At 28.4% G+C, this 13,592-nt stretch overlaps 2 protein-coding genes across 5 annotated transcripts in view; both read right to left on the reverse strand.

The window, feature by feature from the left end:
• LOC105831373 (pre-mRNA-processing factor 19) overlaps positions 1-4,737 on the reverse strand; it is a 210,192-nt gene extending 205,455 nt beyond the window's left edge. For both annotated transcript variants that reach the window (XR_004962215.1, XM_036282922.1), the window contains exons 1-3: positions 4,681-4,737; positions 3,453-3,602; positions 3,094-3,371 (exon numbers count right to left, since the gene is read on the reverse strand). Coding sequence is in view for 1 of the 2 variants with exons in the window: in XM_036282922.1 (XP_036138815.1) it covers positions 3,094-3,371; positions 3,453-3,602; positions 4,681-4,699 (447 nt within the window). In the remaining variant the exon portion in view is untranslated. The remainder of the gene's footprint in view (positions 1-3,093; positions 3,372-3,452; positions 3,603-4,680) is intronic.
• A 3,568-nt stretch (positions 4,738-8,305) lies between these two features.
• Positions 8,306-13,048, reverse strand: LOC118644405 (THAP domain-containing protein 1-like). 3 transcript variants are annotated; one of them, XM_036282926.1, is made up of 4 exons: positions 12,696-13,048; positions 12,303-12,571; positions 11,818-12,161; positions 8,306-9,783 (listed from the first exon to the last, which is right to left on the reverse strand). In XM_036282926.1, exons 1-3 carry the CDS (start codon positions 12,794-12,796, stop codon positions 11,854-11,856), a joined length of 678 nt encoding a protein of 225 aa, XP_036138819.1. In that variant the 5' UTR covers positions 12,797-13,048; the 3' UTR covers positions 8,306-9,783; positions 11,818-11,853. The 3 variants fall into 3 exon arrangements, with proteins under 3 accessions (XP_036138819.1, XP_036138817.1, XP_036138818.1); XM_036282924.1 differs by having other exon boundaries at positions 11,818-12,167; positions 12,696-13,047; XM_036282925.1 differs by lacking the exon at positions 8,306-9,783 and having other exon boundaries at positions 10,308-12,167; positions 12,696-13,047.
• Positions 13,049-13,592: the final 544 nt, after the last annotated feature.

The raw sequence follows: 13,592 nt of genomic DNA on the forward strand, positions 1-13,592 counted from the left end.
ACTAATTTTAAATTATTCAACTTAACTATTACACTTAGAAGATACTACTTTAAAAAAAGCATCGACAATAGTACCTCCTAGATGACGGAAAAACTTATTGCTAAAAATATAATTATGTATAAAGAAATTCAACAGATTATATGATGTAAATAATATTTTTCATATTTTTTTATTTAAAAAATCTCATAAAATTGTATAATTTTCCAATTACTTATTCACCTTCTGCCTACACATGGAGTTACGGTAACCCCAGTCGATTTTGAAATGCCCTCTACTTAAAAGTATTTAGTAAGGGGGCGCTGGGACTGGAGGGGGGGAGGGGGAGTTTGAACTGTGCTCTACTTATTCCTCTTTAGGCGTTGTCAATGTTCTGAAAACAACAGAAGTAGGAGCATCGAAAGTGTGTGTTAAGATTACAGTTACCCCGTGTGTAGGGAACGTAACAAAAAATGGAAGTTCCAAATTTGAAGGGTAAGTAAGTTATTTTTTTGTTCATTACGTATCATTTACGCATACAGTACTTATATATATTATCAATATCGCGATCACTTTGCGAAAATATGCTGCAATTGTAACATTACAAATTAAAAATTTTTTTTATAACAAATAAAATTTTTTGTAATAAATATTTTTTGTATTAATTATGTTTTTGTGTATTAATAATTATGTTTTTTAAATAAATATTAAATAAATACTATTTTCTTTTACTATTGTGTTTGAACTGCATTCATTTTTTACTAAATTCACATTGCAAAATATATTTTTTGAAGAGAATAAAAAAACTGACGATAGATTCTTAAAGTACAACTCTTTCCCTTTCTATTAATCATTATTTTAATTACTTTATCTATTTTTTTCTAATAAATACGGGTATTTGAAAAAAAGGAAAATTTTTACAAAAATTTTTCGTTCCTTTCTCATTCTTTTCAAAAAATCCCTTTTCTTTTAATATTTTCGACTTTTCACCCAAGACCATCATAATTCTGAGATTTTTTCCTTTCAATTAAAAAAAAAGAAGTTAAAATTGATTAAATATATTTGGAGATATAAGTCAACGAAATTTTGGGGTAACCCCTGTGTATACGAATCGGGAGAAAAATAAGGTGTGTAGGCAAAGGGTTAATTTGTGTCTTCAGAACATTTAAGAAACTTAATCAAATATATTTTAATAATATTTTTTCTAAAGGAATTTTATTATATCATAAATAATTAATAATTGAGAATTAAAGCTTTGTTTTGTTGAATTAATTATTTAAAAGAAATAAATATAAGTTTTAAAGAATTTTAAAATTAAAGCATTGACATTTGCTAGTTAAAGATATGAAATATCTCGCAATACTGATGTGCCCAAGGTTTATCGATGGACAGATGGCGCTAAGTAAGGTCTTCGCATGGTCAGCCATTTTTAGGACACGGAGTTGTACTAGTGCGAGTCATATCTGTAGTGTGTGTGCGTGTGTGTGTGTGTGTGCGTGCGTGCTGCGTGTGTGCGTGCGTGTATGTGTGTGTGTGTGTGTGTAAATTACAGCATTCGAGCTTATAAGTTGTCATTATCTTTGGTCCAAATAGCTTGAAGCGAATGGGAAGACCTTACTTAGCACTATCTGTCCATCGACGGACCTTGGATGTGTCCTACCTAAAGTAGCCGCATAAGCAAAGCTACTCTAGTGCGCCTTGTTTATGCAGTTGTCAAACTAAGATTTCATGATAAAGGGAAAAGCAGTAGGCGTTGACTTTCGGAAATCGGCCAAAATGTGCAAATTGTGCAAATTCTCTGCTTTAAGGTATTAATTAATTAAGTTATTACCAAGTAACAGTTTACAAAACTAGTTATGTCACTAGGTTTTCATTTTTCCGCCAGCACATTTGATGGTGGAAAAGTTCATGTAAAAAAATCTCATATTTCCACTAGAGATGAAAAACCATCAATAGTCATCACTATCGATAATTATCGATAGGTTGATATTTAACTATCGATAATTATCGAGTTTTTGATAGTATATTTATAAAACGTATTTTGTGTATTACATAACGTTTACAAAATTGTTGTCAAGTTAATTATACATATAAATACAGGATTTAAAAAAATGTTTGAATATAAGTTAGTAAGTTTTTAAGGACATTAATAAAATTGAAAAGGATGTGATTAAAATAAAAATTTATGATTTGATTATATTTTACAAAAAATTTTAATAAAAAAAAATTTGTTTTTATTATATTTGCTAATATATTATAATAAAATTACAAAAATTAAAAAATTTTATAAAAAAAATTTCAGCTAAACAGCATTTGATTTTAGCAGCAAATATGTTTTACTGTAGGCACTAGACTTTAATAACTAATTTTAGCTTCGGCAGAAACAACATTAGCTGTCCTTATTTTGAAGACACATCTTAGCTGTCATAGCTAAATTTTAGCTTTGATAACAAATCTTTTTTCTTTGTGTATATTTTGCTTTTTTGCTTCTATTGTTATTAAAATTTACCTTTGTAATAGTATTTATAACAATAAAAAATAAAACAAACATGAAAACTATCAATATATATTTTGCAACATAATTGCAAAAATACCATCAATAATTTTCGATAGTTAAAACTATCGATAATTATCAATGATACATCGATAGTTTTCCATCACTAATTTCCACGTTTCGTTGAGTTACATGATCACAAGTTCACATGAAACTTTTTACTTTTTATTTTCCTTCCTAGAAAAAGTTACACGATCGATGCCATGTCACAAATAGAGGGAAATAGAGGAGCATTATAGAATTTATTGTAAAAAAGAGAAAATTAATGGAAAAAGAAAAAAAGAAAGAGTGCAATCCCTGCAAAAGTTTCTTTGAATACGTACCAATAAAACTTCATAAAAATTCATAATTTTTTAAAAGAAAATTCCAAGTTTCCCCAATTTTTCCTAATAGTAAACATCTTAATCTTATGCGACACATGTCTCAGATCTTATTCCATTATACATTACGTTTAATCTCTAACCCAAATTTTGTTATTTCAAATATTTCATATTTATACCTGTTTCTAATATTTCTTCTTGTGCACAAAATTAATAAAGAATAATCAGATACCAATAACGTACAGGTTGTGGGATTGCAGTAGCCTGAACAATTCCAGCTTGTGGCTTGAGAGTGGCCAAAGCCTCTCTAGCGGCAGTGACTTCCTTAGTCAATCTAGCAATTACACGGCAAGCTGCATCGTGTTGATACAAGGCATGAGATAACTCCTGTCTCGCAGTCTGGAGTTGCTGTCGCAACGTAAATGAATGTAGCATAACAGCGTCCCATTCATCCTGCATAATTTTTAATATTGCTGGGATAGAAGTTGCACTTGGTGGTTTGGGTTTGACAATTGGAGTAGCTGTAACAAAAATTTTAATAAATATATAAAAAGAGATATGTAGAAAGACATAAAATAAGTAAATAAATACAAAAAATTTACCTTTAATATCAATAAGTTGCTCAATAGCAAGTTCTTTGCCATTAATAGGATCTACTCCATTTTCAGTCACATATTTTTCTATAAGACGTCTCTCAAATATTGATCCAGAGACTGGAGATATTACTGGATGCTCTGGTACTTCATTAGATACTGAAAGTTAGAAATAACTTGTAATCGTCTTTGCCAAATCTTGAGATAAAGATACATTAAAATTTAAACATTTTAATTATTAAAAAAATATTTTTTATGACGAAGATTCATGATAACTTTCACCCCTCAAAATAAAAATAGTTTTTAAAAAAGAATTTTTATTTTTAGCAAAAAACACAAAAAAATAATATAAAATCTCTAACACATTATAAAACAAGTAACAATAACAAACAAACAAGTAACAATAACAAAAAAATTGAAAAATTATTTCTGCACAAATATATATAAATCTTACTTATAAAAAGATATGTTAGATATACATAATACATATATCACAAATTTACACACTGTCCGATATTCAGAACTCACTAACAAAAATGTTAGCGTGTTATTATTCAATAGAAAAATCTGTTTTTTATAATACAGATTCTTCTATTGGATAATAACGCACTAACATTTTTGTTAACACGTTCTGAATACGGGTCCCTCTTTCTCTGTATATTTATAAAAATTACTTTTCAATCTCTTTAATAACTGCTAATAATTATATAATTTACAATATAAGTGTAATAATGAGCACATTTACACCATACGTTCAGTCCGCAACCTATACACTATATTCAACCCAACCCGATAGTTCACAATGGTATAAACGCTCGCAGACTTGTTTGGGTCAGGCCACTTTTTGACGATCTCTGACCCATCTTAGGCCACACAACATAACGCGTGTAAACAGTTTATTAGTAGCCTACTTTAGGCCGGTGTATAAGTTAGAGCATAGGTCAGGTCGCGCGGTATAAATTGGCCATTGTACCATGAAAAATTTGCTTTTTATAGTATTTATTTTACTATTTAATTTATTATTATATATTAGTATTATTTCATCACAATTATTTGTTAACGGTAAAGCGTCTCTAGGTTATGTTCGACGATTTTTCTTAATAAGTTCTAGTTTTTAACAACTTAATCTCACGTTACATATCATCGTGGAAACTTGCATGCAAACTTCACATAAAATAAGTAAAAAGAAAATTTAACTGCATTGTAAATTTTAATTTATATTCTCACAATTACTTACTCGCACAGGATAGCGCCATTTTCCTTCTTTCTCAATGAGCGCGTCTCATATGGTTTGTTCGCGTCGCCATGCTCCGACATGCTCCTACTCACTCCAACGCATTCTAATAGGTTGGCGTCATCGGAATCAACGTATTGGAGTGCGTTGGGGTGAATAGGAGCATGTTGGGGCATGTGACGCGAACAGACCCATAGCGTTTTCGACCGGCCTGGGGCTCGATTCTTGAAGTCATTCGCAAGAGAAACGTATACGCAAATACTCGCTCTAACAGAAAGTTGTAAGTTTATTGGTTAATAGCCATACGATAGCCAATAAATTTCCAACTTTTCTGTAAGATCAGAATTTGCGAATACGTTTCTCTTGCGAATGAATTCAAGAATAGAGCCCCTGATCTCATTAAAGTGGATATGGCATACCCTAATAATCTAAGGTAAAAAAGTGTGACCAATAGAATACCGGAAAACATTAAAGTTGTAGTCAGCGTACACGTTTTTGGCGGAAAATTTGAATGACTAACACAAAATATATGTGTTAAATAAGATATATTGTAAAAATATAAAATATGATTATAATGTAACCAGTAAAAATGAATTAAAAAATTAATTAATTTACAAAATATATTAAAATGTATATGTTTAGTAATTTGAAATGTTCTAAAATATTCATCTGGAATGTGCCCCAGGTAGCAAGGTGACGTCTAATTGACGGCATTTTTTGGTCATTTTATGACGAACCAGACGTCATAATGTCGAGATAAAATGACGTCTAAATGTCGTAAAACTGACGTACATTTGTCTCATCTTAACGACGTCATATATTGACGTCAAAAATACGTCATTATTTTCATATTATTGACGTCATTTTCAAGAAGCTAGTATCGTACATTTGACGGTATTTTATTGTTATTTTTATGAAAAAACATAGGTTTTTAGGTTACATTTAATAAAGACGACATTTTAACGTCATTTTTATGACTATCCCAGGTAGTAAAAGCCGTTATTTTGACGTTTTAGAAAATATTTCGGGTACATGTCCTATATATGCAGTACTTGCATTATGAAAATATCGAAATAACATAATTATAATGTAAAAAAAAATCTACGTTGTTTCTCAACAAATATCACGACCCACCACACCATAGTCACGTTTGGAATTGCCTAACTTCCGCGGTCACCCATCCAACTCTGAACCGCCGTCGACGTTGCTTGACTTCGAAGATCGTACGCTACTTAGCCCTTTGTGATGATCCATGAACACTTGATGATCATGAATACATATTTGTTATAGATCAGTTCAATAGATGCGAGAAACATGAAACTTGTAGTTAACTAATATTTTTATAAATAAATATAAATTTACAGTTTTTTTCCTGATTTTTACATATGCAAAATAATATGTGGAATAACTTATAGAAATATGTTTTTGCTCTGTTCTTTTGATAAAGCTAAATTATACCTCAGACAAAACGCAATATTTATAAAATATTTATAATATTTATTTAAATATTTTATAAATATTTATCTAAATATTTTATAAATATTTTTGTGGTCTTAGATTTGACAAATCATAAAGATTTATCATAAGTATTATAAAAATATTTATGAAATATTTATAAATATTTACAAAATATTACTTATACAAATCTTTATCTTTTATTTATCATAAATATTATATAAAATATTTAATTTATATTTTAATATGTTGAATAAAGATTTTTTTTTTTCGTATATATAAAATATGTGTAAAATATTTATATAATATTTTGAAAAAATAAATATTAATAAATATTAATAAATATTTATCAAAAATATTATGTGCTGCCTGGGATGATTCTAAAATATTGATAGTATTAATTATATAAAATATTATATTAATTTTAATAATGTTGTTTATTAACCAATCTTTAAATAATGATAGTTATAGGTAGCAAGGTGTCATCCACTAGACCTCAATAATTTGTCATTTGAGGTCAAATCGTCAATTATTACAAAGAATTATAGTTAACGTCAGTAATTAGTCACTAATAAAATCTTATTAATACGTCGTAAAATGATCAATTAACTGACGTTATTAATTAGTCAAGAATATGACGTCGGAAATACGTTGTAGAATGGATAAATGACTGACGTAATTAATAGGTCAAAAAATGATGTTACTATTACGTCTTAATTTGGTAACATGACGTCTGCGACCTTAAATGACGAATTATTGACGTCGTATTAACGTCACCTTGCTACCTGGGTGTTTATTTGAATTTTTATAATATTGTTTTATATCATACATATAACATTTAATATTATGTATTTTTTTATAATTGTAAGTGACATTTGTAAGTGACTTTATAACAAATATTTTGTAATATTTAAAAAAATATTTGGTAATATATAACATTTTTATGTATAAATTGAGTCAAAATATATAAATATTTTATTAAATAAGAGGATAAATAAAAGATTAAAAAATAAAATTTTGCAGGTGTCTAAAAATCGTAAATTTTTATTTATGACCATCTTGTTAAATAATTTTACTAATAAATAATACTACTACTACTAAACTTATAAATAAGTTTAAAGGGTATTGTTATAGCTTATTTTGTCCTCGTGTCCTTAATTGTGTTGTAGTAATCCATACTTGCAGCTTGTAAAAAAAGTAACTATTAGACATAGATTAGCATAGATTTATTTAATATTTAAGTATAAATATTATAATGTACATAATAAAATGTATATACATGCACTATATACATGCACAGCATAGAAGCAAATAAAAAATAAGATAATTTTTTTATCGCGTTTTTTAGAAAATAGTAATAGAAAAGTAGTAATAGAAAAATGTTATTTTGCGTGCTTTATTAAACTTTGCAAGTCACATGCTGTGCTATTTAAACATAATGACAATAATGTTACATTATAAATATATTTTATAACATAAAATATATGAATTCAAAACAAACGTATCACTTAAAACTTAAATTTGTAATTTAAAGCAACATAATAAAAATGTGTATTCAACAAATACTTATGTACTTATGAGGTACATATTTGAATCCAGATACATTATATATTAAACATATTATTATTAAACTTTTCAGACTTAACCTTATTCACCTATGAAACGTTTGTTGTTTATTTTCACTTCCTTTTCCACAATAAACACATTTTTTAATTTTGGAATCTTACTATTTTACTATTTTACTATTTTTATTATAAAAAAAGTAATATTTTGGATAAAACTGCTACACATCTACGTCTATAGATAATTAATTACACGTGGAATTTCGTATCATCGTCACAGTAAACTGTGTTCGTATTCGTATACACCGCCATATTGTGTACAGAGACTACAACCTTCAATTGGTCACACTTATTTCGTCCTATGCCATATCCACTTTAATGAGATCAGTGGGTTAACCATAGAGCTTGTATTAATGGAGGGACCCAGTGCTATATGCCGGAGTCCGCGCGAGGAGAATCGACAGAGACATGAATATATTCTCATTAAAGACCTATAACACAGTATAAGTATATACAGTATGGACACCGAGCGTCGGCATCTTTGATGTAGTGAGTCCTTAGTCACATGATTTGCCGCCATGTTCAGGGTAGGACAGGCGCTTAAATTTGAATTTCTATTAAAATAATGCCTTATATTAAAATAAAAAATCTATTAAAAATTTTCTTAGGGCACATTCCAAAACCGGAGAATTTCACTGGAAATCTATAATATATTATACGTAATATAAATAAAGTGTACTGTAGCGTAAAATTTTGAGTAAAATTTTTTAGTAAACACTTTCCTGTTCGGTCATATTACACGACAAATTTTATTTTTCAGACTTAACATTAATAATATAAAAATAATAAGTGCTTTTTATTTAGTAAAACGAATTCAGTTCTATCTGTCTTACTTATTAAATACCAAAAAATAGAACGATTTGTTATCGAATTTTATCACTAAGTAAAAAGTGCCCTACAATATTAACAAACTTATTCTTATAAATAATATTTTGTAAAAATAGTAATCTCATTATTGTATAAAATTTGTAAAAAAATATAAAATATACAGACACAAACTCATTTTATTTCAAAAATATTATATTGTATATAAAATTTTAAAACCATAAAATATTGTGTCTTATGACATAAGTTTGATTTAATTTGTAAATAAAATTTAATTTTAATTTATTTGAGGAAATGCATCCAAGTATAACATATTTGTTTCAAAATGTTTTCAATTAATTTTTTAAATTTAATGCTGGATTCATAGTCAGTGATCGCAAAAATATGAATATATTAAGATTAATGCAAATCCGTTGAAAATGGGCAGAATTATATATGATGCTTATATATGAATCATTACCAATGTGAACACTTTTCGGCTATATATGAGTCATTAGAACGAAAGCACAAACTTTTGCATAAGTTTATATGCATAAAGAAATTGATTGGTTCGTAAGCAAATGTGTAAGAAAATGAATTAATCAAAGAAAATAATTTCTTTATACATACACTTATATAATTATGCAAAAGTTTTCCGCCTTTATCAGTGAACTATTAACTAAGAATTTGCCATTGCTCTACTGGATTTTGTGAATGAACTCGAATGAACGGCGTTTAATACTTATTTCTTGTATTATTTACTTTCAATCGATTTAAAATACTCAACGTATTATTAAACTTGAATGAAGTAACTATACATATGCAGGCTATTGTTAATTAAAACACACTATTTTTCATAGCGTTATTTTTCATAAAAAATTTTATCAACAAGTTTTGAGCCATTTTAATAAAAATTGTATTACAAAAAAATCAATTAAAATTAATTAACGAAAATTGTTTTGTTTATTTATTTGATTGACCAAAGTATTGTTAGTGAAAAATCTTGTTTTCTTCCATTGCTTATATTTTGTAAACTATTGACGTTTCGACATTTTTAATACTTTTTACTTCAGTTTTTTACGAGAAATAATGCTGTGAAAATAGTCGTTAATTAACAAATATTCTGCATAGATTACCATTTCATGCCCTAAATATGATCATATTTTCTTGAAATTGGTAATTGAACATTTACCCTCCAAATATCATACTTCTTTGAAATTGGTTACTGAAAAAAAAATAAATAGATTTGTAATAATTGTTTAGCATAATTATAAATATATTTATATTATACTTTAACAGTTTAACACAATAACATAATATATAATAAATATATAAATGAATACAAATTAGTATTTCTTTCAGTCATGACGCAAAATAATTATTTTTTTTCGACCATTTTGTGACTTAAATCGTCTGTTAATAAATTTTAACGTATAATATAATCGTACTCTAGCAAACAGTTTTATTAAATATTCTTGTGGAAAATGCGGGCAAGGAAGAACTAATTCTACTTGCCTAAAAAGTTGAACAAACTTATTAACTATAAATGGTTGCAAAATATATTCTTCAATGTTCTCAAAAAATAAATCCTCTAAAGTTTTAATATATTTAATAAAATTATTGTTTGGCATACATAAATTACCAAAAAAATTATCAGTAGTACTATTATACGCTCTAAAAAAACAATAGTATGACGTGTCATTTAAATCTACATACTCTTTGCTGTAATTTAAACATAAATTGCATGAATGTTTTTCTAAACATTTTTTAATTAGGTATCCACAAATATATCGAAACGCATCTTGTTCATTAATATCTATTTGGCGATAATCACATTTATCTAAAAGTACAGGTACAGGTTGATCATCGTCTACTTCATTTTCAGTAATATTTTTACATTGCGCTGCAAAGTTTATTACAGCCGTTAACATTTCATCATTATCTTTTTGACAATTCCCTGTTCTTAGCGCACAATAGTTTACGGAAAAAAGTTTTTGAAAAGAATAATAAAACTGAATGGGTGTCGGGTTAAAAGCATTTCCATTCATATTTCTAATTTTTCCAAAGAAGTTTTCTAATGAGTCCTGATTAAAACGACGCATGAATAAAAATTTTATTTCCGTAGCAGTAGCATGCAAATAATCCCACATTTTTAAAAGGGAATTTATATTCTGATAGCAATACTTGATTACTCTGACTTTCTTAGAAATATCAAATCCCTGTTGTGTAAATACTGTTAAATCACTTAAATATTTTTTCATTTTTGACAAAAATTCCATTTGATAATCATTACCACTAAAAGCTTGTTTATATTTTACCGCATGAAAAACTGTAGATGAATTAAATATGTCAAATAAATCATTCATATTTTGAACAAAATTACATGTAACAAGGGCCTCAGATGAAATACTACCGGAAATTACTAATTTATTTAAAGCAGCAGCTACTGTAGCACTTAAAATCTGTGTTGCATAACGAACTTTCATTCTTTCGAAATTAGTGGGATTAATATGTGAATCTGTTATTTTGGGTGCTAATCTATTTTCTTTATTTTTATCTATATCATACATTTTTCTTATGTACTCCCATGAAATTAATTTTCCATTATCTTTAATATTATTTTTCATAAAATTATTTCGAATGGCTTTTACAATGTGTGGTGGGTCAACAAAAAAGCTATTTGCTGATTATTAACAACAAAAAATGGTGATTCTATTGTAACATTTAATGCTTGTGCTGCATTCATAAAATTTTGTCCCATATCAGTTACAAATGCCATAACTATAAAACCAAGTTCTTGCAATTTTGTTATACTCTGCGTTATAATGTCTTTTAATCTAGTAGTAGGAAACGTGGAATTTAGAAAAAAATAACCTATAGGTTGCTTCCAGTTCACGCACATACCTCTAAGCATCAAAACCGCAACATTACATGCTGGTTGATTTTCCTTCACCCAAATCTTCAAAACCATATACCGTATCTTGATTAATATTATAAAATAAATGTGACTTTAATGACGCTTCATCCATGCACAATATACAATATTTATCAAGATTAGTTTCAAAATTAGATACTTTAGCCTTTAAAATGTCAAATACATTATTTTGTAATCCAGGAAAAATTTTTATGTTTTCAATCATGCGTTGCAAAGTTCTTATGCTAGGCAAGTAAAACTGTTGCGAAAGAGTTTCATAGGTTTTGCGTCCACTAAGATATAAATTTAAGCACATTTTTTTAAATTTAAAAGAATATTTCCTACCCTTTGACGGTTTTTGAGTTAGATAGACTTGAGCTTTCACAAAAGTCGCAATAGACGGTGGTAGTAATTGATCTGTTGCATCACAATATTCTGGCAGAGAGAACTTCTTACTGTTCTTTGTATAACTTGCTTTCTTTGTTTTAATTGTTCCTTAACTTTTCGTAATTTTCTTTGTAATAAATGGATTTTCTTTTTCAATTTCGTTTTTCGCGGTGAATGAATAGATAATATGCGATCTGTTTTTATTTTCTTCTCTTGTCTAATAGATGATTGTTCAGTTTGTACTTCTTGATTTCTTCGATTGTCTTGATCGTCTTGATCTATAATAATGTTTACATCCTGATCTGTAACTTTATAAATTATTCAATATTTAAACTATTAAATATTCAATAACAATATATAATTGTTAGTGTAAACAAAAAATACCCCAAAAAGTTAAAAGAATTAATAAAAGTAAAAAGAATTTAAAATTGTTAAAAACTCACCATTACATGGAGAATATAACTGAGTATCAGAAATTAATGAAGAGTTATGTACTTGAGTTTCAAGAGTTATGTACTTGAGTACCATATTTTCGTTTTCTATGTTTAAATTTATTGCAAGTTTTGGAACTGCGTGTGATTGAAGGCGATTCTTCAAATCATTTAAGAACATCGTAGAATCAAAATGATTTCCACAAACTCGGTATGTTTTATATAAATTCTCTGTTGGAACTTCAATTGTACGTCCGCAATTTTTTAACCATAACTTACATCTGACAAATGGAAATAGATACATATATATATATATATATTATATTATAAAAAATAGGTATAGGTATAAAAAATCTTTGACAATCACAACAAGGTAATAAATTAATAAAAAAACAATTATTTTACCTTTCTTCATCTTTCGGGAAACGAAAAAAGCTTAACCCAGGTACTCGTCCCGAAATATTTGGACAGTTATGCATAGTACAACTGTGCCCACCTCTAATCATTTTATTGTTATTGTGTGTTATTTTATGTTAGTTTTATTATAGAATTATTGGTATGTGTATATGTGTGTATGTGTAAATAAATATGTACATAAAATATTTACTAATAATCTTATATGTCGTATGTATACACTTATAGAGGCCGCCATATTCCTGGTAGGATGAACTAACGCATGCGCATTGAAAATTGGGTACTACTAAAAAAACTTAGTGTCCATACTGTATATACTTATACTGTGCCTATAATCAAAGATTCGCCGATGGCGAACACAATTTTGATTGGTCACTTGAGTCACATGGTTTATCCGCCATGCGTACCCACGCTGGGCGAGGAAGAGGGGAGAGTGCTCTGTGTTGAGCAGTATAGGTTAAAAGAATATGTGTCAGAAATTATAAGGTAATTCAATCTCTGCACTCTAGGGTCACTATATTTTGACGATACACTCAGGAAGAACAAGAAAAATTAAATTTGCATCTGTTATATGACTGCGTACAACTTGGAGCAGGCTCGCATTGTTTACTATCTCCACTACTCCAGATCCCAGCCCCAGATCCCAGCCCTCGGTCCCAGCTCCCTCTCCCATCCAGTCACCGTATGGGTACAAGATGGTGGATAACAGTCATGGTGGGGGGCCATTGGCGCATCTTTGATTATAGGTCTTTACTTAGAAGGAAAGAGCGCCACACATACGAGCAGTACGACAGGTACGAGCCTACTTATGGCTCTCGCACACTAGACGCGATAAGCGACGAGCAATGAGCGATATCCAATGAAAATTTCACTCGAAATATATAGTAC

The sequence above is a fragment of the Monomorium pharaonis genome, chromosome 2, assembly GCF_013373865.1.
Source record: "Monomorium pharaonis isolate MP-MQ-018 chromosome 2, ASM1337386v2, whole genome shotgun sequence".
Classification (NCBI taxonomy): Eukaryota; Metazoa; Arthropoda; class Insecta; order Hymenoptera; family Formicidae; genus Monomorium; species Monomorium pharaonis.

Bases quoted from the DNA above. Each gene is read 5' to 3' on its own strand.
- LOC118644405 (XM_036282924.1), bottom strand. From the start codon at position 12,796: ATGATTAGAGGTGGGCACAGTTGTACTATGCATAACTGTCCAAATATT. The intron at 12,572-12,695 runs GTAAAATAATTG...TCCATTTGTCAG, and splicing joins TTCCCGAAAGATGAAGAAAG to ATGTAAGTTATGGTTAAAAA. The intron at 12,168-12,302 runs GTGAGTTTTTAA...TAATTTATAAAG, and splicing joins GTTATATTCTCCATGTAATG to TTACAGATCAGGATGTAAAC.